Source organism: Neocloeon triangulifer, unplaced genomic scaffold (genome assembly GCF_031216515.1).
Source record: "Neocloeon triangulifer isolate White Clay Creek 2 clone unplaced genomic scaffold, ASM3121651v1 ptg000003l, whole genome shotgun sequence".
Classification (NCBI taxonomy): Eukaryota; Metazoa; Arthropoda; class Insecta; order Ephemeroptera; family Baetidae; genus Neocloeon; species Neocloeon triangulifer.
Window position 1 is genome coordinate 5,568,489 of NW_026775546.1, and position 26,451 is coordinate 5,594,939.

The window sequence follows — 26,451 nt, forward strand, 5'->3', positions numbered from 1 at the left end:
AAAGGTCATAAATCAATCTACTTAAAACAATATTTATAAAAAGTATACACGACGGCACAGCAGAGGTCATAAAAAGCAGATGAAATTTCAGCAGGCTCTCTTTTCCGCCGCCGCCTTCCCCTGCGGCGGCGTAATCGAGCTGTAAAAGGAGAGAGAGTCAACTTTCCCGCCCGCATAAATGCCACACACGTTCTTAAAGATCCAACTTGTAGCCTCTCATAAAAGCCAAAAGCCCTGTGTATAAAACGGGACGGGGGATGACGGAAGGAAGCGGCAGAGGGGTGGTTGGGTGCATAAGTAGCGTGTGGCCATCGCCGCACGCAGCTTCGGCGAGGAGTCGCTCGAGGGCGGTGCTGCCGCCGCATAGAAACACGACCGCGTGGCTGCCACTCGGCACAGTCGCACCCCGACACGCGGGAGCCACGACCAGCACAGACGACACTCGCTTCCGAACCATGGCCTCGTGATCTCGGCGGCCTCATCGCTCTCTTTTACTATCTCGACTGCCACTTTCATCACACAACACAAATTCCTCCTCTAATTCTTTTCTCACATTACATTCGAAAAGCCAAAATCGAAGATGCCTCAGAGAAGGGGTGCCAACACGGAGCTGAGCGCCGACGGCCCGCGAACGTCCACTTGCTGCGTCCCTGGCGATTGCCTGCTGCCCGACCAGCCCATCCGCCTTGAAGAACTGTCCGATGACGTCGTCAAGGTCGTCTGCAACGACGACCACTGCACCCAAGGCCAGTTCATGCACCAGGCCTGTTTCGACTCGTGGGAGCAGCAGGTGGGACTTTTAAAACTTTCGCACCCTCTCTCTCTGTAGTGGCTTTCCCGCCAGCACGCACTGCTTTCGCCCTCTCTCTTTCTCGCCCACGTGCGTCTCGCCGCCGCATTTCTTCTTTTATTTTATTTTTTCCCCGAGTCCATTAGAGCTCTTTCGTATTCCTAGTGCTTTTTCGGATTTTCCTTATTTGCTTGCTCTTATCTCTCACTATTTTCTTAATGGTTTTATTCGCTTCCGGCGGAAAATCAATAATGTACTTTTCAGTGCATTTCTCATTCTTGTCAGAGACAATGCTTGTCAACACGTTGCGTGCGAGCGTCAAGTTTCCTTTTGAAGTAATATTAATTGACTCTCCTTTGAGATAATGTTATAAGCTATGTACATGAAACTTAATAATTGGAAATTTCTAGAACCATCTATTTTGCAAAATAATTAATTTATTGATAAAATAGAATTATGTACCCTCGGACATGATTTTGTAGACATAATTTGCATTGATTCTTAAAAAATTGCCAAGATAATGGAAGTTAAATTTTTACTTGTGGATTTTATGCCTTTCAAACTGGAACAAGTTAAAAAGATAATATATTTAGGTAATAAAATGTACTTTATTTTCAATCATAACGGAATATTAGAAATTACTGAAAATATTGATCTTTTTAGATTTTTTTGCTTAAAAGCAAGCGAAATTTAATATTACAATGTATTGCATGAAATATTTACATATTTTATTATTTAAAATGCATTGTATTAACTTATTTTTAGCATTTTTAATAATTGAATCTCTCGCTAAAAGCCTAATAATAATTTATATTAATAGCCTATAAAGTAATAATAATAATAATTTTGCTTGTCTTGATAGCAAAACTAGAAAAATATTAATAAGAATTTCCAGATACTACTCGAATAACTTGTTTCATTTAGTTACAAATTGTTCTAAATTTTATTCTTCACGCACAAAAATTAACACTGCCGTATCTGTTTTTATAGACTTATTTCAAATAATTCGCGTTTTGTAATGCAATTGAAAGTAATAATGGGGTATAATTATTCACATTGTTATATTTGAAAAATATGACAAAAATTTATGACTTCTTTCATACTATTAAGCTTTCTGTATCAAAACACGTGAAAATTCTCTTAAAAACAAAATGATAATTATTTAAAGCTAAAAAGAATCTCAGCTTTTCGTATAGCTCATGCGATATAGTCTTAATAATTTTTTGGAAACGAGCCAAATTTAATCGAAAACAAGAGAAGTTTCTATTTTAGTAAACAGGAAAAATTGAACTGCGCAATTCCAAATCCCTTTATTCTCCGTATACAAAACATTTTTTCTGTTTAAAATCTGACGTTTTTCCATTAAATTCCCATTATCCTAAAAAACATACTTCTTATTTACCTCTGCAAAGTCGAAGTCAAACAATACGTCAGACCTGCAACAGACACCAAAGCCCTCCATAATGACTTTCGGTTCACAAATCTTTCTTCCACCGCGCGCGATGCATCTTCTGAAACCTTTCGATATGTTGCGCGCCGAAATCAACAACAAAATGAGGAGGATTCAATTTTCCACGCACAATATATTTTCCTCCGCCTTGACAGGTCTCGAGACGCTATTTTGTGGTTTCTATTAGGAGTATCCGAAATTCCCCCCGACCGCGCCGCGTCCTCTCTCTTTCGTTCGTTCGGAAGACAAAATTTCAATTCTGCCCCTAAACTGACGCGTGTGTGTTTTCCGTATATAACAAATGGTCTCGCTTCCGCTTAGCCTGTGTTTGACACCGCTTTGAATGATTTCACAGCCGAAAATAATCACGCCCGGGCACATTTTTTATCGCGCGCAACTTCAAAGCGTGACAAATAGCCGACACGTCCGAGAAACAGACGAGTTAATTCCGATTTTCGACCCGCACGTTTCCAGATAAAAGGGCAAACGGCACATTATACAAAACGAAATCAGGGGAAAAAATTGCGTCCAGCGCAAAAGCAATTCCACGTCGCCAGCGGGCGTGATTTATGTTCGAAAGTCAATAAAATGTATACGACGGTGCATAAAAAGTGCAAAGTCGTTCGCAGCCAGACGAAAATTTGGTATTCATGCCGGCGAAAATCAAATCGGCACAGGCGACTCGATCAAAGTGACAAATGGCCCGTGAAACTTATTTTAAGCCGGCGACGGCGACGATTTATGCCGCGGATTTTTGTTTATCTGCGCGCAAGGAGAGATGATTGATGTCGCGCTCTCTCGTATATATATAAATTTTATCTGCGACCCCTCGGCGTTTATCGCGTCTGCAGCCCGCGCAACATTTGCGCCCGACGTGTTGCATAACTTCTTCTTCCGCTTTCCCCTTGCTTTTTGTCTACTATTACTTTAAATAAGAAGTTCCCGAAAAGCAATAGACTGGCTAAACAGACAATAAAAAATAACTCGCAACTTTTTATCGCCGAGTTTTATATTATATCAGAGAGGGCGAGCCGGGTGCATTATGATTACATACATAGCTGCAAAGTTATGCAACCCTCTTATATAAGCAAGCTGCTTTTTCTTGCCGTTGTTGTGCAAAAATTAATTGCGAGAGTGGAGGAGTTTCTGGGAAATACATACCGATTTTGCCGAGGCAGCAGCTTTTGAAAAGAACTTGCCATAAATCTTTCTAATTAAACTCCCATGCAGAGATCAAAGCGCGCGTTTTATTGTCCTCTCTCGTTCCTCGATGCATTCACCACTCCACTTTTGTATCAGGCAAAAGAGAGACTCGCGCACACACACTCAGCCACAGAGAGATGGAAAATGCGGAAAAATCGCCGTCGGTGCTTCTCATTTGCCAAAGGTTTCAGAGACCGTTTGTTCCGCCCTCAATACACGCTTTCATCGGGAAGCCGCACAAGATATTTATTGCCTAATGACGAGGGAAATTTTATCCTCCTTGTTGTCGCTTAGGCCGTCTATTGTTGCTCGAGCGCAAAAATAGCTGTGCTCGGAAAAGCTCAAAAGGAGAAATTTAATGTGTGCAAGCGGCTTACTAAAATAAGGAAAACACTATTGTACCCCAAGAACTTCGGCTGAATTTCTAGAGAATACGACGTATAAAAAAAATGTTTTTTTTATAGAACTCTCTAGGGAGGGAGAAGGGAAAATTTCTCAGCTATAACAAGTCAGTCAGCAGCTGCTTGAAATAATCGGCAGAGTAAAGATGTTTCATTTTCAATCTGGAATTAATTTTGAAAGCAATTAGGTCTTGGAAACGTTAAGCGGATTATCAATTTCCTACTGAAAATAAAATACTTGGAAGAATTATTTTTAAACTGGAAATAGAGATTTATTATCTTGGAGATGAAATATTGTTCATCTGAACAAAATTTTGGGCACTCACAACTTGAGGAATTTTATTTATATTTCTCATGTATCTTATTGCATAGCTTCTATCATTTTAAAATTTGGTCAGATTTTAATTGCTCAGAGGATTAAAAAGAAATAACCATTTTTGGATTTAATGGAAATAAAATACTTAATTTAAAATCTATTAGAAAACAGTATAATTATTTCAATTAATTTTACTAATTATAATTATCAAAATAAGTTTTTCCTTTGTGCCTTCTCAAGATATTTCTGCTCTAAATTTTTCGACTGCAAAGCTTCACCATAATTTACGAGCAGTTTGAAAAAGGAATAAAAAAAATAGAAGTTAATTAATGGATTTTAGCTTGATTATTAACCTTTACAAAATATACCTGAATTATCTTTATCAACGTTTGTTGAATCTTATTCATTTAAATTTTTTATTTTGAATAAATGTCAAATTCTAAAAATTTGATTTATTTGTTGTTAAAAGGTGCTGAATTTCTTGCGGACGTGCGGGCGCGCGCGCAGCTGGTCGGCGAAGCAGCGGCTGCAGAATTTGTGGACCAAGAAGGGCTACGACCTGGCATTTAAAGCTTGCGGCTGCCGGTGCGGCCGCGGCCACCTGAAGAAGGACCTGGACTGGACGCCGCCGCAGCCGGCAGCGCCTCAGGTCGTCAAGGAGGAGGCGCGCACCAAGAAGAAGCGGCAGCGCCAGAAACAGAAGCCAGCACTGGCCGCGGCTGGTCGTCCCGCCGAGGCCGAGGACGCCAAGCAGCGCAACAGGGCTGGCTCGGCCTCGTCCACCTGCTCCTCAGGCTCCCCGCCCAGCGCCGACTCGCCCATCTCGGGTCCCAAAAGGCCATCCAAGGTGCAGCAGCTTGACACGCCAACCAGGTCAGTGACCTTTGTCATGATTTATCTTGTATAATTGCATTATCAAATTGTGGTGTACTTGTTGTTTTTAGGAAAGAAGTTTCCAGATTTTTTTCTTTATGTCCAATTTAATATGATAAAAGACTTATTTATTGGGTTATTTAAAAGTCAGTTAAGTTTTTTTCACATGTTTATTTTTTGCAAATAGCCCGAATTCCAAAAAAAGTGTTAAAAATTTTGATTTCGAATTTTGGTCAGAGGACTCGCTTATCAACCCGAACAACATACTTAAATAACAGAAAGGCATTATGCACCAAAAATTTAGGCCAAATCGCGGTCAATCATTTGTGAACGGTCCCAAAGAAATTTCAATTAAATAGCATTCTGAAGCCAAAATTTTGAAAATAATGATTCTCAAAAGTATAGCAAAAAAAGTTCAAGTATGTACATAAAATCGATAGCTCTGGCTTGTCTGCAATCAGAAAAAAAAATTTTATATTATTTTTTGAAAACAATTCATTTGAAATAAAAAAGAATTGTTGGAAAAAACGGCACCACCACTACAAGGAATTTTGCTAAACATCTGAGATAAACAAGACGTTATCCGCCGCAGTGAGCGAAGTTTTATTTTATTAACTTTATTTAAAATAACTATTGCAGATTTTTTATTAATTGGTGCATAACTATGAGCTGAAATTATATTTTGCATTGCATTTCATAAATCCGCAACAAGAAATTTATCCACAATAATTCGTATTTTGTGATTTTATTCTCATGGAAAATGTTGAGTTCCCCAGCAGTCTATTTTATTAATGCATGATCATTTTTATTAAATAAGGCATTCTTTTACCTTGTGATTTACAGCCGGTGAGTATATTGTTCTCGTTAATCTTTTGTTCCTGAAATTCCTCAAGCTGCAGGTTTTCTGCGTGTTATTGTTAGTAATTTTTTTATTTACACGATGCAATTAATAAGCTCTCGCGTATTCACTAATTGAAAAAGTAAGCTGCGCTACGTCTCTCTTTATTCACAATTTGATGCGACTCGTGGTTGGAATTAAACAAGCATTATTTTTTTGCTCAACGGCTGGAATTTTTTTCTTCAACCGAGAATTTTTATTAAATGATGCATTTTTTTACCTCACGATTTACAGCCGCTGAGTATAATGTCCTCGTTAATCTTTTGTTCCTAAAATTCCTCAAGATGTAGGTTTTTCTGCATGTTATATAAATTTTTTATTTACAAGATGCAATTAAGAAGCTCTCGCTCATTCATTAATTAATTAAGTCGGCTGCGTAGCGTTTTTTCCCTATTCACTCACTTATGGAGTCGACTCATGCGTGCAATTGCATTTTTTACTCCGTGGCTGGAATTTTCGCAGCACTCCATTTTTATAATATTTAATTCAAATGGAAAAATGTAGAGTTTCCTTGCAGCCTGTTAAGCAATGCGTCGTAATTAAGATTGTAAATGCTGGTGAGTGTTTTTTCTCTCCTCATATTGCTTACGAAATTTCCCAACATGCATGTTTTTTTGCACGTAAGAAAATTCGGTACTAATGATGCTCTCGAGCGTTTTCTAGCAAAATGAAGTTGGCTGCGCAGCGTTTTTTTTTCCTCATGCGAGTCGACTCGTGGGTGCAATTAAAAGTGCATTAAATTTGCTCAAACTCTCGGGTGGCACTCGAGAACTGCATTTTATTTTCCTAATGCTTAAGCTGCGCTTTTAAGAGCTTTTACCGCATTTTCTGTATTTTAATGAAAAAGTTGCGCGAACTCTCATTAACGTTCTCATACGTACGTAATCCTGCTGCACCGATTTGTCACAATTTCGGAGGATTTCGCTTATTTTTGTCACGCGTGATTAGGCTTTGATGGAAATTAATAGCCGCAGTGATTTTGCGACGGATTGAAAACTAAGCCCGACTAGATTTACGATTATTGGTCAATTTTCGCGAAAACCAATCCGCAATTAATCCCCGGGGGCAAAAACCTCGCAGATTAATGGATTAATAAGCGAGCGGCGTCGGATTCGATTTGCACCCGGCAAATGGCATAAACTACGCGTCAAAGGAAGAGCCCGATCCGTTTATCTCCATCTATGAATTTGAAATACACATCACACACACATGCAAGCCTCCGAACGGCTCTCATCGTCTGATGCATGAGCACTATAGCCGCCAGGACTAGTTTGGTCTAAGCCGACTGGTGGAGCGCATTTCCCCCAGGTGCGCCCGTCATTAAATCTGATTATCTATGTAATTTGCTCAGCAGCCATAGGCCTATTGATACGCAACGCTGTGACCCCCTATTGCATCATGAATCAACGCACGACACGTCTACTCTACGTGCGAGCGATATTGCAAACTAGAGAGAAGAGAGAGACTTTAAAGGAAATTTGCTCCTTTGAGGAGTTTTGACAGCAGTTTAATTAGCTTTCCGAATTGTCTAAAGTCAATTAGTTCTGGTCAAAGTTGTGCACTTTGTGCGTGTCTCGAAAGCGAGAAGGGGGTCTCCCGAGACAAATTGCGGGGCTTTCAGAGTGACACATGCGTGAGGTCCACTCTGCGAGGGATTAATTTTAAAATCCTAGAAGCGTTTAAACCGGTTGATCTTTCGCAGCCGTAATTTAGAGCAGGCATTTTAATTAATCTCCCCGAATTAAATTTATTGCTGAAGAATGCAGAGACCTTTCCCTTTAAATTTCAGTTGAAAAGTGCAATTAATTTACTGAATAAAAATTTTTTTTTTAATTTTTTAGATTCTTACATTTAAGCATAAATTTATTATTAGTTTTCAATTTTAATTAACTGACTTTTTAGTACTTATAACATTTTTTTTATCATAATTTTGAAATTTGTTTGAGTTATTCTCATTGCGGCTTAATATTTCTTGGATTTTTATCATTAATCCTAGATTCTTTGAGCTTCCTTAAAAACCGGTTCATCTCATCCAGTTGCAGTCGTAATTCAAAGAAGTTTTAATCTCCCCCCGTGCGTATTAAATTTCTCTGGGCGAGAAGAATAAATAAAAATTCTCAGCCCGATAATTCTCGAATATTTTATGTTAATTTGACATTTTTAATTTGGGAAATTTCTCAAAATGAAAATTTACGCTGCCCCAAGAATGGCAATTAAGCAAGAGGCACATCCACTGTGATTTCCCAGAAGTCCCATAGCAGGCGCAAGAGGCGTTCATAAAACGCACGCGGAATTTTACGTTTCCGAGTGCAAATTTTGAAAGAATGCTCTTCCGCATTAGCATATCCATCATCGTGCGCATTATTATGCGACATAAAGTGCGCGCGCGGCGAATGCATGCTCACTCTCCCCCATATTTTTAATTTCACTTTCTTTTGAGTGTGCAACCAGTTGTGCTCAGAGCAAAATAACATAACTCTCCTCTCATTCTCCCCACGTGCACTCACGTCAGGCGAGCGAGAGAGAAAGAAGAAATCGAAACCTTTGAAACAAACCAGACCACATTACGGCCAAGCCTCTCTCTTTTTCTCTCTTTTCGCTCCCGTCCTCTCTCCCTTCTAATCCGAGCCAGATAATTAAAACATTAAAATACTGCGCCTCTCTCTCTTTCTGTATACACTGCGTGCTCCTCTGCCTTTTCCACATAAACCAGAAGATTTACGCTGAAAAATTCACGCCACCCACGGTGCGAGGAAATAATTAAGGGCGTGTGCAATTTGGTCCTCTCGCTCTCAACGCACTTCTTGTTTTTAATTCAAAACCCGGCAGGCCGGGTCATGATGTTGCGAGCGCCACTTCAAAAAAAAAAAACTCTCACTCTTTCTGCGTATAAACGCGTACAAGTGGAAAAATATAATATAATTTTTTTGACAAACACACCGACGCGGAGGGTGTGTGTGTGGTAGTTAAAAAAATTCAGGATTCCGACGTGCATTTAATGAGAGCTGCCGGAAATCGTAAGTGGTCATTAAATTTGGATGTAAATTGCGCCTGGAATCCATTTGAATAATAAATTATCCCTCCTTTTGTCTCCCCAGCAGTTGTCTGCGCTTCTGGTGATTTGTTGCGCTAATGAACCTTCCCTTGAATTTATTTTTGGAAGAAATTTCCATATTTCTCGCATTAAAATTTTAGCTGGGGTGCACCTTGCCGGGGAATTAAATAAAGCATTAAGTGTAATTAAACCGTTCGAGAACGGGAGAAATTTATTTCCTGCTTGTATATGTGCGCGGAATGAATTGCTGTGCTCATCGGCTCTCTTTACAATGCAATGCACACACACATACTTTCACAATGATTGATAAGAATTGCATACTCGCCCCGGGGGAGGCGTGCGAGAGCGATGACGCCACGCATGCCTCTCTATATCTCGTATATACTACATATAATAATCCCCAGTCGTCAGAAATTACAAAAAGCATGTGCATCTCGACGCAATCAATACTTTTTGCCGCCGGGGACGGTGATGCAGTCTGTCTCTCATAATGCGGCGGCTGCTGCGTTTTTCCCCGATGCGAATGAATATTGCTCTCCAGCTCGGCTCGTCAGTGCGGTATTTATTTTTACAGCCGCGTGCACTTTTCAAAAAAGCCATTTTCGAATCCGGCAGCAGTCTCGAACGTCCCATTATATGCGCTCGGGATGTGCTTTAGAGCCGGAATAAAACCCGATGAGGTTTGCTATTGTTTTTAATGTGAGCTCGCATATAGCCATTCTTGCGTTTCAGTTTTAAATTGTTGAAAAAATTTAAACTTTTTTTGTGTTGCGTAAGTGGTGCATTACAATAATTTGCGCGTGATCAAATTGCTTTCTAATTGTATGAATATTTTATTCTCAAGTATTTAATCTCTTGTTAAAATGACTGCAGTTTATTGTTTTTAATATTTCCTATTTAAAAAAAATGTACAATGTTCGCCATAATTGCAGGTATTTTTCAACCATTTTTTTAAAGATATGTATTCCTGCATGCGCCGAATACAATTCCTCGGTACATTAGCAGAAATATTCTAATTGTGGCCATTTCAGAATTATAAGAACATTTTACTTAAGTATGTGAGTAATTAGAGGGAAATTAAATCACACACTTAAAAATGCATTTAAATAAAATTGCAGCCATTTCATAACTCTGAGCAGATTTTACTTAAGCATGAACAATTAGAATGCAATTAAATTGCACTCTTTAAAATGCATATTTAAATAAATTGCGATGCACCAGACATTTTTAGCGCTGTATCTCACTTTAGAAATTTTGAATCAAATAGAGACGACGATAATGTATTGTAATGGGAAGCAACTGTGGTGGATCAATAAAAACAATATGAAACTGAACGTATTAAAATCGTTAGAATAATTCTTCTGGTTTTCTTCGACAGAATTTTGAAAAATATTTTAAATATTAAAATATTAAACATTTGTTTGACACATTTGTATTTTTTTTTACAAAATTGAATGCTGTAAATGAAGTTAAATTTTTTTGAAATACTCTTATTATTCAAACATTTTCCATTATTAATTTTCTATTGCTTTTTAATTTTTCTTGAAATTATTCATCATGTTTCGCGACCTAGGCGGAAATTGTAAAGAAAAAAATATTGTAACTTGCAAATTTAACCAAGTTTATAGACGAAAGAAAATTTGAATTCAAAATTAAATGATAATTATAAGAGATTAAGCATTCCACTGCCGCAGACCAGTGGTTGGCGATGGAAATTAGATTTTGCTCTCTGAGCTTCATTATAACTTTAACTGCCCTTCTATATTCTTATGCACATAGTTGAAAAGAGGCTCCTTATCTCACAGTTAAAGCCTCTTAGGTGGTTTGCAACTTAAGTAAGTAATGCGTAATGCCCTTTAGTGGCACAATTTAGCACCGGAGAAGCCATATCGTATGCTAATTCTAGATCTCCTCCGTTTTCTAGCACCTTTAACTGCACAATTAAATTCCTCTGGGCGGCGTTAGTAGTCGAATGACAAACGATTGCATCACTTATCCTTAATGGAAATTCCTCGCGTTTAGCACGCTCACGTGTCTTCCGGGCGTACGCGCATAATTCTGACTAAATGCCCAATTTGAGCAAAATTGCGCCGGTGACAAATGGCTGTCGTAAAAATGCCCGCGATTTCCTTAAATATCTACGCGCTGTGTATAAAAAATGGGCTCAGCCCGCCGGAAGTAATTCGGCCGCAAAATGAGGTACTTACGCAAACATGGAGAGAAAATTATAAACTTTTTTTTATCGGCGCAAGAAGGCAAAAAACAAAAGACCGCCGAGAGTGGAGGGAAGTAATTGGAAAGGCAAAATCGCTCTTAAAACGCTGCGAGCGAAGAATTTCGCCGCTTTAAGCCCATAAACGCGTGTGGAGGGTGATTTCGCGTTCATGGTCTAGCAAACACGCAAATTTTGCGCTCGCAGTTTCCTTTTCATCTCCTTTTATTGCGCAACTTTGAGCGGCTTAATGGATTTTTTCTTCAAAAGAAGGGTGATTAAGTGGGCGATCCGGGTAAATAAAAACTCCTCTCGCGAATTGTTTTCGCAATAAATTCTTTTTGTCTCTGGCCGCACTCTTTCTCTCTTTCTTATATTACTATTGCTTCGGCCGGAACACAAAAGAGACCGTAAAGGGAGGGTGAGCTAAGAATGGCAAGGGGTGCAATTGGAATCATTCTTTTTCGCAGTTTTCAGCTTAAAAATGATCTCTCCCGGTCGAATGGAAGTACTTTCTTTCTCTCCTGCTTCCTCTCCGAATTTCTTCCCCTTTACATCCTGTTGTGTGTGCATTTGAATAAAATGCACAGTGTGGATGTTTTCGCTGAGATAAGGGCGGAAACGGCCGCGCCGCCGCGATTTATTCGAAATTTGTGATCTGGAAAAGCTTGTAGCAAGGATAATCGTTATCTCGATTGAAAGACGCAAAAATTAAAACCCATTTTCCGCATCGACTCACTCGCCTCGCGGGATTTTAATTAAAAAACTTTTCCTTTGAAACTAAATCCCTTCCTTGCACCGACTGTGTTCCGATTCGAATTTAACGCACTCGACTAATTGCCGAGTGATTTTTGAACTCGATAAACAGTGCAAATTGCATAACTTTTGATGCATTCATCAGTTTTTTCCAAGTCAATTCATTTGCACTTTTTTCTATTTTAACGCGTGGGTGAAGTTGATTTTCATTTTGCAATAGCAGAATGTGAATTTTTATTTTTGCGTTGCACGTTTGGTTTAGAGGTTCTTGTTTAACTTGAATAATCATTCTCGGAGGGTGCAGTCATGCAAAACACCGGGTACTAACTTTTTATTTGCTGCGCTCGGCACTAATTTGAATTTTTCTAATCTGCCGAGAGTGCTAGCTAGCTTTTCTTAACTAGCCAAGCTTAAGCTCGGAAATTATGTCCCGGATTTCCAAAAGTAAGTTTCGTTCTCCACCCTTTCGTTTATTTCTGAAAACAAAAACGCTCCTAGAGTTATGCAGTTAATCTCTTGGAAATTAGACTTTTTATAAACTCATTACGGTTTGCGACGCTGAGTTGAATTTGAAATTAAAAAGAATAAGCAGAGGACGCGTCTGCGGACGACGCAAAAGGGGTTATAAAAAGGAGAGCTGCTTTTCTATCCTTTATATGTAAGGAAGGGTAAAATTTTATGGTAATTTTTTATAGTTAAACGGCACCGGCGGCGGAGCGCATTTGAAATTGAAATTCCAACACGGGCCGTAAATCCTTTGACATGTAGAAAAATTAGCTGGTATTATACGCTGGTTATCACCAGACTTGTGAAAACTAGTTTACGGCTGGTGCGAGAGACAGCGTCGAGCTACCAACAGGGAGTCCCCCTGTTTTATGCAAATGCAGGCAGACTTTTAAAAACTATCGAGTGGAAAAAATTGCCACGACGTGATTCTCTGGTGAAGAACTAGGAGCACTTCACTTTGGGAAAATTAACTTTGGGGAAACTTTTTAATTAATTTGAGAAAGTAACTCCAAATTGGATTGCTAAAAGTAATAAACCACCTGATGTCATTTGCTTTAATAAATTACCAGCACTAAAGTTTAATTATAATTAAAGTATAAATAGTTAATGTAAAGAAAAAATTTTAGTTTTTTAATTATTAAAAATTTTTAACTTGCTTTGTCACTTTTTTAAATTTATTTAAAATTTTACTAGAATTTACAATATATTTTTTTTCTAAAGAAGTGTATGTTGGAACTTATAATATTAGGATTTAATCGAAAATAGCAAATTGAGATTCCCCATCATCAAAATTCAAATTTTCCGGGACACATAATGGGGCAATATTAAACATGCAAATAAGCAAAAAATCGTTTTGGACGGGGACATCACGAAAACGGCTCTCAGCCGGGCGATCAAATTATTTGACATCAAACAAAAACACCGTAATGCACAAAAATTTGAATTTGGCCTGCGGCCGCTCGCGGAGCGTATTGCCTTTTTAATCCGAATGCCCGGCAGGAGTGCGTAGTAAATATTGTACAAACGTGAGCACGCACTTTGCGTATAAAAATCCAATTTAAATGGAAATTCCGACTTGGCAAGCTCTCAAGCCAAAAGACTCGTCTCTGAAATTAGCACTCCTGAGGAAAGAAGGAGCTCTTGTAGGCGCCATGGCGCAAGAGGATCCGATTCGCAACACACGGCACACACACGTAATGAGCCAGAAAACCATCAACCCTTTAATCCTGGTACGTGCCGCGTGGCAAAAAATCCCGACGCTATCACAAAGGACGTTGCAAACACAAAAAAGCAGCAGAGCAAACTTCAAAGAACGGCTCGCTTGCAAAAAGGAAGCAAGGCAGACACCCTCGTCCGTCCGTCGACCTTGCGCATGGACCGCAACTGCTGCTGCAACTCACTTTAAACTTTTGCATCAAAATTATTCTTCGCCGTCAAAACACAAAAAAAAACGAGAGAAGAAGAGTTCTTTGTGCTCACGTGCGCCGATTCACCCGCGGCGGCAGACATGAAAGCCTATGCCAGCCTCTCTCTCTCTCTCTACCCCTTTTTCGCCGCGTGCATGCATTTGTGTGCACGGAGTACTACTACCAGTCACAAATATACAACCCCCCGACCGGCGTCTACTCGTATCGATTGCTGGCAAGCGTGCACCACGCCGCACCTATCCGCGTGCAAATATTTGCCGATTCGCACTTGGTCCGAATCGCGCACAGTTTATATTTCCTGTTCCCCCATAGCTGATGTCGCGTGTCACACATTTCTCTTCCTTTCCGCTGTTGATGGTGTTTATCTTCTACTACATTTCGGACGTCTCCAAAACACATTTGGAAGACAAACACTTCGCAAAGAGGATCCTTGTATTGCTCTTGTATTGATTTATAAAAATGCATAGAGAGCAAAACTCAACGTTAAAGTCATTAAATTTATTTGCATATTATTCCCTAATTAAAATTAAAAATGTTTTAGAGGTTTCTAAAAATTCCTTCTGAAATATGAGGATTTTAGGTGGCAAAATGAAAATATTTGTTTAAAATGTTGTTCACTTTCAAAAATAAGAAAAATTCAATGCCATTTTTTTTAATCTAATAATTTAATTATTAGGATTAGGAATTTGATTAATTTAAATATGATTTCCAGACTTCTGCAAAACTGCTGATAGTTTGGTTAATAATTAAAAATTTACAATATTTTCATGATTATTCTAAATTATGTTAGATTCGATTAAATCCAGATTGATGAATTTTTATCTGTTATTCAAATTCCTATATTATAAAATAATAAAAAATGAAATTAAAATTTTAAAGAAGCACAATGCTGCATTAAATTTCAAATAATTGATAATCTTATACAATTATCAATTATTTTAAAGAGTATAAATTTAATTATTCAAATAAAATTAATAATTTTACGCTGTATGCATTGTCAGTTTGTCAAACTTTTGTCACATGTTATTGACGTATTGTCGAACAAAAGAGCATGTTCATCCGTCGCCAATGTGTTTCTCTTTTTCCCTTTCAGTTGGACCGGGGTCAGCCTCTCTTTCTCTCTCACTCACACTAATGCACGGTGCATTCATTTTCCGCTCACCCGCGCGACGAGCGTGCCAGCGCCAGACACTGTCTGATGTGCAAAAATCAATTGTCTGGCTCTCACTTACTCTCCTCCGCTCGCCGCCGTGCAATTCGCACCGTCTGCGCTGCAACCGCACTCTCGCTAACCCCCTCCCTCCGCCCCCGCAGCGTGCATGCACCCCCCGTGAGCAGACGGTTTGGTTCCGCGCCATCGAGCACCTGTCGGTTGGTTATTTCACCCGGTCAGGGTTAAACTGGCGGAAAATTGCACATCCCAGTGTAATTTTTTTTAAAAGGTCGAAACTTGTGTACTTTCTTCGGACTAAAAGGGAAACGGAAACGAAGCAAATTAGGGGTGCAGCTCGGGGCAAAAACTGATAGGGCGGCGTCACTGTCACTTACAGAAAGGCAATCAAGTATAATAGCAGTGGACCGTCTTTCATCCGGAACTTGCGGGAGGAAAGTAAAAGTGCATTCACTTTCATTTTCCCACTTTGGTTGATAAGGGTGGGTCATTCGGGTGGAAAATTGCAGCTAGAGACGCAGAAGTTCTATAATCAATTTGTTTGGTCCCTAAGTTGATAATCTTAATCTATAAAAAAAACTTAAAATCATCAAGCGAATAAAAAATTGTTTTGGACATTATAAAAAATAAGCAATGTTTGTTTCTGAAATTTAGTTTCATCGATTGTTTTATTTTATAATTTTGGTTAAGAATTATAAAAAAAGAAAATAAGAATTTTGAGATGGTTTTAAAAGATAAGTAATTTTGAAAATAATCCATAATCGAATATGTGCCAAAATTAAAATTTCAATATTTTTTACTTTATAAAAGGAAAAAATTTAAAGAATAATGTATGCTCAAATTCTCTGTTAAAAAGCTTCCAAAATTCAAACTCTATTAACAATAACTTTGCATATTTATTAATTGTGTGATTTACACTTAATCTAACTTGAATTAAACTTTAAACATTTCATTTTTAGTTCATAAATTTAGTTTATATAGAAAAATAATAAATTAGGTTTATTTAATCAAATATATTTTTCTGCCCATGTGGAAAAAATGGCAATAAGGAATTCCGCTTGTCAAGAAAAAATATTAAGAGGGAAAAAAGAATTAATAAAAGTAATCTCTTCATCTGACAGCACTGCTTTCAAAAGGGTTTTTATGTGAGGAAGAAAAAGTGCTAGGGCGTAAATAGACGCGAACGAATCTTTCCATCAAGCAGATGCATGCAATCTCACTAGCTGCGTCACTCAGCAATAATTGCCACATAATGCGAGACCCTTTTAACAATTATTAATATCCGTTTGTCATGGAAATTCCCTTTTTTTCTCGCCATGAATATAACAAACGGTGCGCGCATTTTCTATTAAGGCCCTCTTTGCGAAGGAGCATCGCGACGAGGGTGTCTTGTAAAAAACTTGACTCGCGCTATTACAGTGATTGATGGTCCGCCGTTTTTTGTGCTCGCCGCGTGTTTTCATTCGAAAGAGACGCAACCCCCGCAAAAACGCAGAGAAAGGACTTTTTCCGGTCATTCATACGACACACGGGTTGCATACACGCGATTCCGGCAGGCGTTCTCTCTCTCACGCTCTTTTTTGCCTACATAAATAATGGGCCGGTCCAGAAAATGAGAGAGGCGAGCGAGCGAATCTTCTCCCGATCAAATTGAATTTCCCCTCTCGGACGAAGGAATTCCTGATCGTTTTCATTCAACCGACACCGAGCGAGAGAAAAAAAAATGAATTATATCTGCTTTCTTCCCCAGATTAGAAGATTAGTAGGGTGCCTCGGGGGAGGAAATAAGCAAAGAAAAACGCTCATTAGAAGAGCGAGAAGTCTCTCTTTGTCACCGTAATCCGAGTCGTTTATAATTCCCGCGAATTTTCCGGTGTTAATATGCAGCTTCTCTGCGTCGCCCTCTCTAATCAGCGTCTGTGTGTAGACGTGCGTATGTGACAAAGTTCACTTTCGCTCCTTTCGAAATGAGACGGAAAATTAACATATCCACCCCTCGGAACGAAAGCAAAATTCGTTTTCAGTCGGTCTGGATGAATAAAAGTTTTCACTTTCGTGCACACGGAAAACATTGCAGCAGACACACCAAGGTTCGCGAGTTGAAATTCCTGTCTGGGGCGCGTCGACGAGGCGCCGCCCAACCCGTCTGCGATTTTGCGCGCACCCTCTTCGATTAATATGCACATAGCCGGCGTAATTACTGTGCACGGACATGTGTACATGCATGTGCTGAATCGGCCACTCGTTAAATATGGAAATGATCGGACGCCGGTTCGGCCAGTCGTGAATATTGTTATTATATTAAATGCCCCGAAATATATATATATTGTGTACTTTGCAGCCGGCGGCGGCGAGAAGCCAGATGAGCATGCACGCGTTTTTTTTCCGGTGCGCCCCGGCCGGAATAATTTACACACGCGCGCGCGCCACTTTAATTAAGTTGTTTGTTTTATTTTGCGTCGCGGCGGCTTTATGAATATTTATTGTACAAATGGTTCATCCACGCACACTCGCCCGTAAATGTTTTACACCGCAATAAATGCGTGCAATTTGTTCGGCGGGTGACTTTTGAAATTTCGCAATTAGCGTGTTTTTAGTTAATTGCGTTTGTGCGCCGCAGCTCCATTTGTGACGAAGTTTGATGGAATTTGACAATTTTCACGATGGAAACAGCTTCAAAATTTTTTTTAGTATTATGAAAAGTAATTGAAATAATAATTTACAAAAACGAATTAAATTAATTTAATTCGTTAATTCATTGAATTAATTACTCTTATGTATTATTTTGCAAGAGGATTCCTTAAATTCCTTCATTTCTCAGTATTAATTCTTTTTTATTTGAACTTTTACAATATGAATAATTAGTTGGTTCCATTTTATTTTACTTTAATTATTTCAAATATAAATAAATAACAATTATTGCAAAAAATATTATAAACTAAAATTGAAAGGTTCAATCAGCTGAGAGTGATTTTTCTTTTTTATTATTTTTCACTTTCACCTCAAGTATTCTGTGTTGTCTACTATCTGGTGCGGAGGAATACGGTACATTAAGCAACATTAAAAAGAGGGTTCATACATGCACGCAACCATCTCTTTATTTAAATTTCAGTTTCATCTCTTCCATCAAAGCAAAGTTCGAATGCACACATTTACAAAAGAACCACAAACCCCTCCCTCCGGCTTCAAAGTACAAAAAGCGTTCGCGATTTTAATATAGAGCTGCTGCGCGACAATAAAACTACACGGCTGTAGTATTAATTTCAAGTCGATTATTCCACTGTGCGTGCCATTTTTCATGTGTACCAAAAGATCAAACGACTGCTACATTCCTTTTCCAGTTGGAGAGCGATTTCGGAGAAAAGTGTGCGCGCAACACAAAATTTTGGTTTTCCGAGTGAGCAGTCAGAACCAATTTGCTCTCGCCGCGCCACTCAAAGTCAAATATCCGTCCGCAATGATCGGCACACTCGCAAAACACAAATTGCGTGTCCAATTGGACCGAACGCATCCATCCAGGTGTACAGCTTTTGCAAACAGGAATTTTTGGCCGGGCGCGCCCATTGAATCCGATTTCCACGCAGAGATAACAAGCGATGGCTGCCGTCGGTTTTTTTTTGCGCAAAAGTGGTGCCGCCGTGCCATTCATTAACTCGGGCGGCTCCAGTTAATTACGTTGTCGCGGACAATAGCCCCGACCGAAACGAACCGGGAGAGCGAATTTCGCAAAAGCTTCATTTCAATACAAGCGTGCGTTCGTCCTCCCTTTTGCCCGCTCGCTCGCTCACTCGGGGCTGTTTACCAGATTAACAAATAATAATGTATTACAGCACGCGGCAGTCGCGCCACCTGGGGCTCTTAAACATTTGCAAATTTCCCAATTACACGCGTTTCTGGCCGTTTTAAATTGGAAGGGGGATTTGCGAATAGTCGGCGCGTGTGTCATAAAAATGCGGTGCGGTTCCACTAAATCAAAACAACACATGCAGACAGCGTTTTGATTTTTGCGTGCGAAATATGAAACATGCCTCTCTAATTGGATTTAGCCACTGAAAGAGGGGGGGATCCTATTTTCATTCGAGTATTCAATTAAACGGCGCTTCGACAAAAACTTTTAATTGTGTTGGAATATCGCTCCGGTTGTTATTGGCGTTCAATTTTGAATTGCCACTGTGAACAGAGCTAGAGGGATAATTAATAATTATTTTTGCGGGCGAGTGACCTTTGGCGCTGGTTAAATCTCGGTTTTGCATTCCCAAATTGGCATTTCGGGCGAGGGAAAGTTGTTTTCTGGTGGAAAGGTCAAGTGGGCAGTTTGACATTTGGAACAAGAATGACCACACAAGGTCAATGAGAAGTTTTTCTGTAAGAAAATTTATTTGAGAAATTTCTATAATGTCAAAGGGGTACGCTTGGGGGCTATCTTTTAACATTTCGCCCAGCCTTATTTATAATAATTGATGATATACAGTTAAAATTGATAAGAAATTCAGCCGATTTACAAATTTTATTGGAAATTAAATATAATTGAATGTTTTATGTGATTCTTTTACAAAATAAATTCTTTATATTTTGACGATAATTATAAAAGATATAAGGCCACTTCACAACTTCTTAATTTCTGAAGTGGAAAATATCTTGAGGCATCTGCCATAGTTTGCTTGAATAGAATTTTGTTAAACTAGGCAATTTCTTTGCAGACATGACTGGCGGGAAGCCTAACTCAAAAGAGTTTGTCCGCTCTTTATATTTGCGGCCCAAAAACAGTCTGAACTTGTTAAATTAATTTTTTTCTCCATTCAAAAATTTACAAATTATTAGAAAATTTACAAATTATATTAATACAACAAAATTTCAAAATTTATTATAGACTAAACATTTTGAAATATTTAGACAAAATTTAAATTTTTTAGATATCTATCGAGATAGTTAAAAATTGATTTCAAAATTTGCAAGAAAAAATATAAAAAAAAAATTGTTGAAAACTCCCTCTCCTGTATTCAAAAATGCATTGAAAGGTGAAAGTTGGTGATTTGAGAGCCCCGACTGATTTTCGACGAACACAGCTGAATACACATTCACATACACACAGACCGTGCACGGCACACGTACGTCCGCACGTTTAATCCGGTGCACGTGCTGTCGCGCCGGCGTTTGTCTTTTGTCACAAATCCAGCGACAGACAATAAAGAGGAGTAGGATGCCCGCCAAATGATTTAATTAACAAAAATCGATATGCATGATTTCGCCTGCTCCGTGTAATGTTGTGCGCGCTGCATAAATAACTGGCATCGACGGCGGCGGAATTCATTAGGCCATTGTCTGCCCGTGCACGCCCGGGCCTGCTTTTTTATTTCTGGATGGAGGAAAAAAGAGAGTACGTATACGTACTTACGTAAATGTTTTCCGTTTCAATTACGACAATGTAATTTGCAGGCGTGTATTTGCACAGTAGGCGCACTCGAGAGCACTTTTTCTGCACGGAGTGGATGAGCAAATTCAAAAAAGCGCTGTGTTGTTTAATTAATGAATTCGCAATTGGCGCAGTAATTTTACTCTCAACTGACTTCGTTCGTGCCCTCATTAAAATTGCACGTGTATTTTTTTATATTCCCTCACTCTCTCTCGTCGTTTCCAATTCTGTCGTTAGAGAGAGAGAGGCCATCCTTGAATCCGCGATTATTTTTTTATATACTTTTTTCTCTCTCGTCGGTACCGTTGTTTGCTTTGCTTCTCCGCATTTCCATTTTCCAGCAAATGAAAATTTCATACGCAATAAATTGCCGGCTGCCTGCTGTTTGCTTAATTTTTGCTACGCTTTTTTATTTCCGCCGCTCTTAATGACGTTTGCATCAAATTGTATTATTTGAACTCGCGGCGCTTAAAAGCTTTCCACCCGTGAAAAGCTGCGCCGGGGGAACATTATTTTTTCTCTCGATTATAATTTTAATGAGAGCTCATTCATTACTCAGTCGGTTTGTTGTTAAAAGCCATTTCTTTTGGGACGAAAAATTAACTTCCTGTCGCTAAGAACTAAATTTATTGTAGTTATGCATCAGTGACGAGGCATGAATAACTCTTTTGCAAAACATTAACAACAAATTAATCTCATTATATAATGTCTGATATTTATTTACTTTTTTTTTAAATCAATCCGTAATTCCTATCAGGGCTTTCAACTGGAGTTTTAAATTAATAATTTTGCATTATTTTTTAATTTGAATTTAAAACAAAATAGAAATGCTTGAATTTATTTTAAAAGCGAATCTCTTAAAGTATATGGTATCAGATTTTTTTTAAATATTTTTAAAATTAATAATTTCCAGTTAGTAAATTTGTATTATAAAATTTGAGTTCATTAGTGTTTATCTCGACCTTTTATAAACAAATATTATCTCAAGTCAATAAAAACAACTCATCAATGATATTGTTTTGAATGTTGAAGATGACATGAATTCCTACAATTGCTTTAAAACACAACGGTCTTCTTAAGGCCTGTTTTTACATCGCTTCACTCCTTTTCTACAGCACGTATCACTCTAACAAAGAAATAAGACGAGCAGCTTTATCAACTGCTTGATTTTCGACGGTCCTTTAATGCACCTCACGTCTTATTCAAGAAGGTGCCGGCGTGTCTCTTCAAGAACAATTAATTTAAGCCCCGGGTGGCCACCGTCTTTTGAAATCCAATTTAATTATGCATCTCTCGGCAACAAACTTCTCCGCCCGCTGCCGCCGTACAATATTTTTGTTTTGCAAACTAATATATTCAAGACTTGACAACAATGAGGATTAATTAACTCTGGGAGATCCATCAAAATCGGTCCCTTCGGCGCGGCCAATTCCAGCCGACGCTCTCATGAAATGTACATTTCGGTTAATTATTGGCTTATTACGAACAATCTATTCTAGTTTCGAAACAAGTAATTTCGGGTGTATGAACATTCCGAAATAATTACACCCCACCCTTGCCTATACGCGGCTTTTGTTTTGATACAACTGCTGCTGCGAGTTTGAAACCATCAGGCTGCCAGCCGGCGCGCGCCCTCGACAGCAGTTTCTAATTAAATGATGCGGTTTTACCAACTTTCGATTTCAATTAGGTTCTGTTTAGCTCCTGCGCGTTAATTGCATTTGCATTAATTCTGACTGAGACGTCAATGTTTACCGCAGTTGAGAGGATTTTCCGCTCCACAAGTTCAGTCCAAATCCCGGCGCGCGTTATGTTTTGTCATATAAGAAGCAGCAGCTTTCACTGTCTCTCGCGCGAGAAGAAGCCCCTCGAGTTAAATAGTCTCGCGCGTGTGTCTCCTTGGAGCAGTTCAACACCCCCTTTCTCGATTGTAATTGATGGTTGCGGCGTTTGTTTTGCTTTTGTTGATTTGTTTATTCTGCAAATGTGTTTGGATAGGCCCGGCTGTTTATTTTGAAGGTAGAAATTGCCCCCTGAATTCATTTGATATTTAATGCGAGGGCATTGTCTCTATGCAGGCAAATCGCATTAATATAAATTGAGAGCTGGGTGCAGCAGCAGTTGCATATATACACTCGCACGTTTGTTTAGGAGAGTGGAAGGGTTGAACTTTGATGAATATCATCTCTGTGTGCAGCAGCGTTCTTGGAAAAAAATGAGCTCCCTAGCTGCTGCCCCACGGGAGGTCCGAACTTGAATTACGCCCTCGTCACCCACGGATTTGCATTTCTAAACTACACAAGTGAGAGAAAGCTGCTACCACCGACGTCGGGCATGACAGATCAAGAGAATTTTCGTAGCTTTCCTTGAGTAAAGCGCTCGAGTGAAATTCAAATTCATGGTCCTTTGTTGTCGATTTGAATTTAGATTCGGAGAAAGGAAAGGGTTGAGAACAAAAGCGCATTCATGCAAATTGAATGTGCATCCACTGCAGCTAGTGCTTTCTAATCTTACTTTGAGATCGCAAATGAAAAATTGGAAGAATAAAGGAAACATTTTTTAACTCAAATAACACTTCCTTTCTACTTGTGATTAAAATATTCAAATTAAATCCGAGACGGGAGATGCAACCAAATGAAGGGGAAAAATGAACGAGGGTGTTTCTTTTGTTAGTCCTGAGCAAATAAAGAGTTTCAAGGCGTTATAATGTAATTCTTACTATTTATGAGCTTCATGAAATGTTTACATGGATTAATTTGTTATACATCACAACTCATGAAGTATTAAATTGGTATAAAAATAATTGCTCTTTTGTAATTATGAAAGTAAATTATTATATAAAATTTTTATTTTACTCATATATGCACTTATTTCAATTGAAAGTTACTTGAGATGAATTTTTCATTTGATTAAATTAAATTTTACCGAATGACTAATTTCTGCATTTTTTTTTTTTAAATTTTAGTCATATTTTAAGTTGCATTCGACGTTTACACACAATCAAGCAAATTAAATTGTTTTTACAGTACTTTCCATTCAATCAGACAAGATGGTAGGTATTTTGTCTTATCTAAAAGGTCAGATCTTTCTTTCCAATCTGACTGAGACACTCGATTTTTTTTACTGTCTTGAGGAAGAACTTCCCATCACGTTCCCCTAACGGTAATGTAGCAGTAGAGATGCAGTTTTAGTGCCGAGTGTGATTGCCTGATGTTGTTTAGTCACCACAATTTGATTGTCCTCTCGTTAGAGCTTCTTTTCTTTGCTGACGCACAGACACTTTCTCCAAGAAGAAGGTACTCCTGAGCGTCTAATTTAATAAAATCCGATGGCATCGAATCAAACCAAATGACTGCCGATTTTACGACGTGTGATTTTTATTATCTGTTGGCAGGACCCCGTCGGGAAAAGGCTTGTTCGCGCGCCGCCAGGACTTCTCGTCGTTCAACATCCTACCCAGACACAAGGTCAACTCGTACCACATCAAGGTGAGCCAATAAAGTCCTTGAAAGTTGAAAGAAAGAGAGCCGCCGGAGATTAGAGCAGAGAGACGGGCTCCCCTTTGGAGAAGAGAGACTGCCGCCAGACGGCACTCAAACCCTCCCAAGTGTGAATGCGCCTCTGCTCTCCTCTCTCGCTCTCTCTCGTCGACGGGCGACATAAAATTATCATTAAACAGGCTTGTTTTATGTTTTATCGCCCCGAAGAAAGAGAAAGGCGAGCCGGGTGCGTGCAGACTCTGTGTGTGTGTGTATGTTTGCATTTATTTGCGCGCATCTTTTACGAGCCCAGACTGGCGAAAAGTGTGCATAGGGAGGAGAAGCGCCGTCTGGCTGCCTCCGCCTCGCACTTTATAATATGGCAGAACCGCCGGAGCGTTATTTCCGCAGACAGCTAGCCCGAGTCGTTAAAGCACACAATTTTCAGGGTTTATCCGGCTCACCTTAAAAGCCCCATTCCCATAAAAATAAAAAACACAATAAAAGTTTCCAATTGCGAAATTGTACAGAAAAGTTGCATTTGCACCCGAGAGCCGGAGGGACGCGCAATCTTATCAGAGAACCGGAACTCGCTCTTCTCCTCACTCGTAAAACGCTGACAATGAAGTCCCTCGAGCGAAACTTACATATTTTTTACAAATTACTACCGGATGCTCTTTTCCTGCAGCAAAAAGTTTAAAGAGGTTGCCAGAGAAAGTGTACGTGCTCAGTGGAAAATTGCGGTCCATTATTTATGCATAAAACGAATACGCAAAGAAAAAAAATTGAATTATTTTGGTAAATTTAAAAAAATTTAATTATTAGAGTTTGATTGTAACTGATTTTTAAATCACTACATTTCAAAATTGAAAATTTTTTTTTTCATAACTATTTATTTCAAAAGTGATGCATTCAAAAATAACAATTACTGGAAATTTCTTCAGTAGGTTTTTGTACATAAATATGTTATTTCTCTTTCATTCATATTTTTAATTTTTTTATTTAATAATTTATAAAAATCAAAGAATTGATTTTCAAAAATATATTTTTCTGCATATAATTTTCACATTGTTATATTTTTTGGAAAGTGCCTGAATAAAGTTCTAAATTGTTTTGTGCTGACGCTGTTTGAAAACAAAATTTTCCCCTGCTTTTTTGTAGCCAATTTAGTTGATTCCGTTCAAAGTTTTAAAAATCAACCGGCCCCTTCGGCCTCGTTTGTACCAAGAATTTATTTAATCAATTTGCCGGTCCAAACTTTTTTAACGGTCCTGCATAAAAATCTCGTTTGTATTCAGCGTCGGTCGCAACCCAAGTTTAATCACGGCAAAAAGGGAAAGGGGCAGCGCTACAAAAGCGCGGCATTCAACATTTTGTAAAACAATCATTACCCTTTGGTACGGTGAATCATTATTATATGGACAATCAATATCGAATTTCGCAAGTCACGCTCTCTCGACAAATTCCGCCTCCCCTACAAGTTTTAACACTTAATAAAAAGTTATATTACAAACGCCCTCACTTGTTGGATTTCCCAACTCACCCCTCTATATGTATAGTTTCTGAAAGTCGGACCGCAACTCGGAGAATATAAAATAAAAATATGCCTCTAACGAAGGAGAGCGCAGCGGGAAGGTGATTGCATCTTGGCAGAATATTATTTCGATTAGATTAGAGCGTACGGCGAGAAACTTGCTGATTCCAGACAATTTCGCCCCGAGAGGGTTGCTCGCTGTCGGCGCCGCGCGTCTCGGTTGCATTTACATCTCTCTCACTACAAAGGGTGTGTTTTAATAGGGGCGCGCGCACATACACCCCTCTCAGCGAGAGAGGCTCTCCGAGGAGAAAGTAAGCAAGTGCAGAGGCTGCAGTATGTCAAGAGTAGATTGCAATAATAATACATACGCAAACACCGGAGCCAAATTGCGCATGGGTGACATTCACATATCGATCTCTGTGCAGGCGGCGGCGGCGCAACAATTCAACTTATAATACTTAACCCTTTGACTCTGGCTAACCTTGATGCACTTTCGCGTCTGCCCATCTGTCTGCCGGGCACGTCTCGTTTTTCTTTCTTTCTTTCTTTTTGGCACCGGCACGTGTATCGCTTTTCGATTGGCTCCCCATTGTGGAGAAGTGACATTTTTCTTTTGTGGCGAAAAGATAGAGGGACCTTTACTTGTGCGGGGTGCATACCAAAAGGGGTGAAAGCGGCGCCACTTTGTTAGATTTATTTATTGTGCGGCGGGTGCCTCGTTTTCGGGGAATTTATTTTCTGCGGCCTTTCAACTGATTGAATGCTTTTTTACATATAAAGAAGGGGAGCCGGCACGCGTCTCAATCCCGAAGGTGCATTCCTGCGTGCCACGCAGAGTAAGAGAGAGACAAGGGCGCCGCTGCAATGCATTATAATGCAGGCAGCGAGCGGAAATTTGACAAAAGACCTCCGCTTGGGAAAATTTTGTGATCGGAAATTGCCGATTTGCCTAGGAGGTTATTG

At 39.1% G+C, this 26,451-nt stretch overlaps 1 protein-coding gene across 1 annotated transcript in view; it reads left to right on the top strand.

Annotated features, from left to right (window-relative positions):
- The first annotated feature begins 410 nt into the window (after nucleotides 1-410).
- LOC132205679 (headcase protein) overlaps nucleotides 411-26,451 on the top strand; it is a 44,681-nt gene continuing 18,640 nt past the window's right edge. Inside the window, exons 1-3 of the mRNA XM_059634924.1 lie at nucleotides 411-790; nucleotides 4,630-5,033; nucleotides 23,867-23,960. Coding sequence (XP_059490907.1) covers nucleotides 581-790; nucleotides 4,630-5,033; nucleotides 23,867-23,960 — 708 coding nt within the window. The 5' untranslated portion in view covers nucleotides 411-580. The remainder of the gene's footprint in view (nucleotides 791-4,629; nucleotides 5,034-23,866; nucleotides 23,961-26,451) is intronic.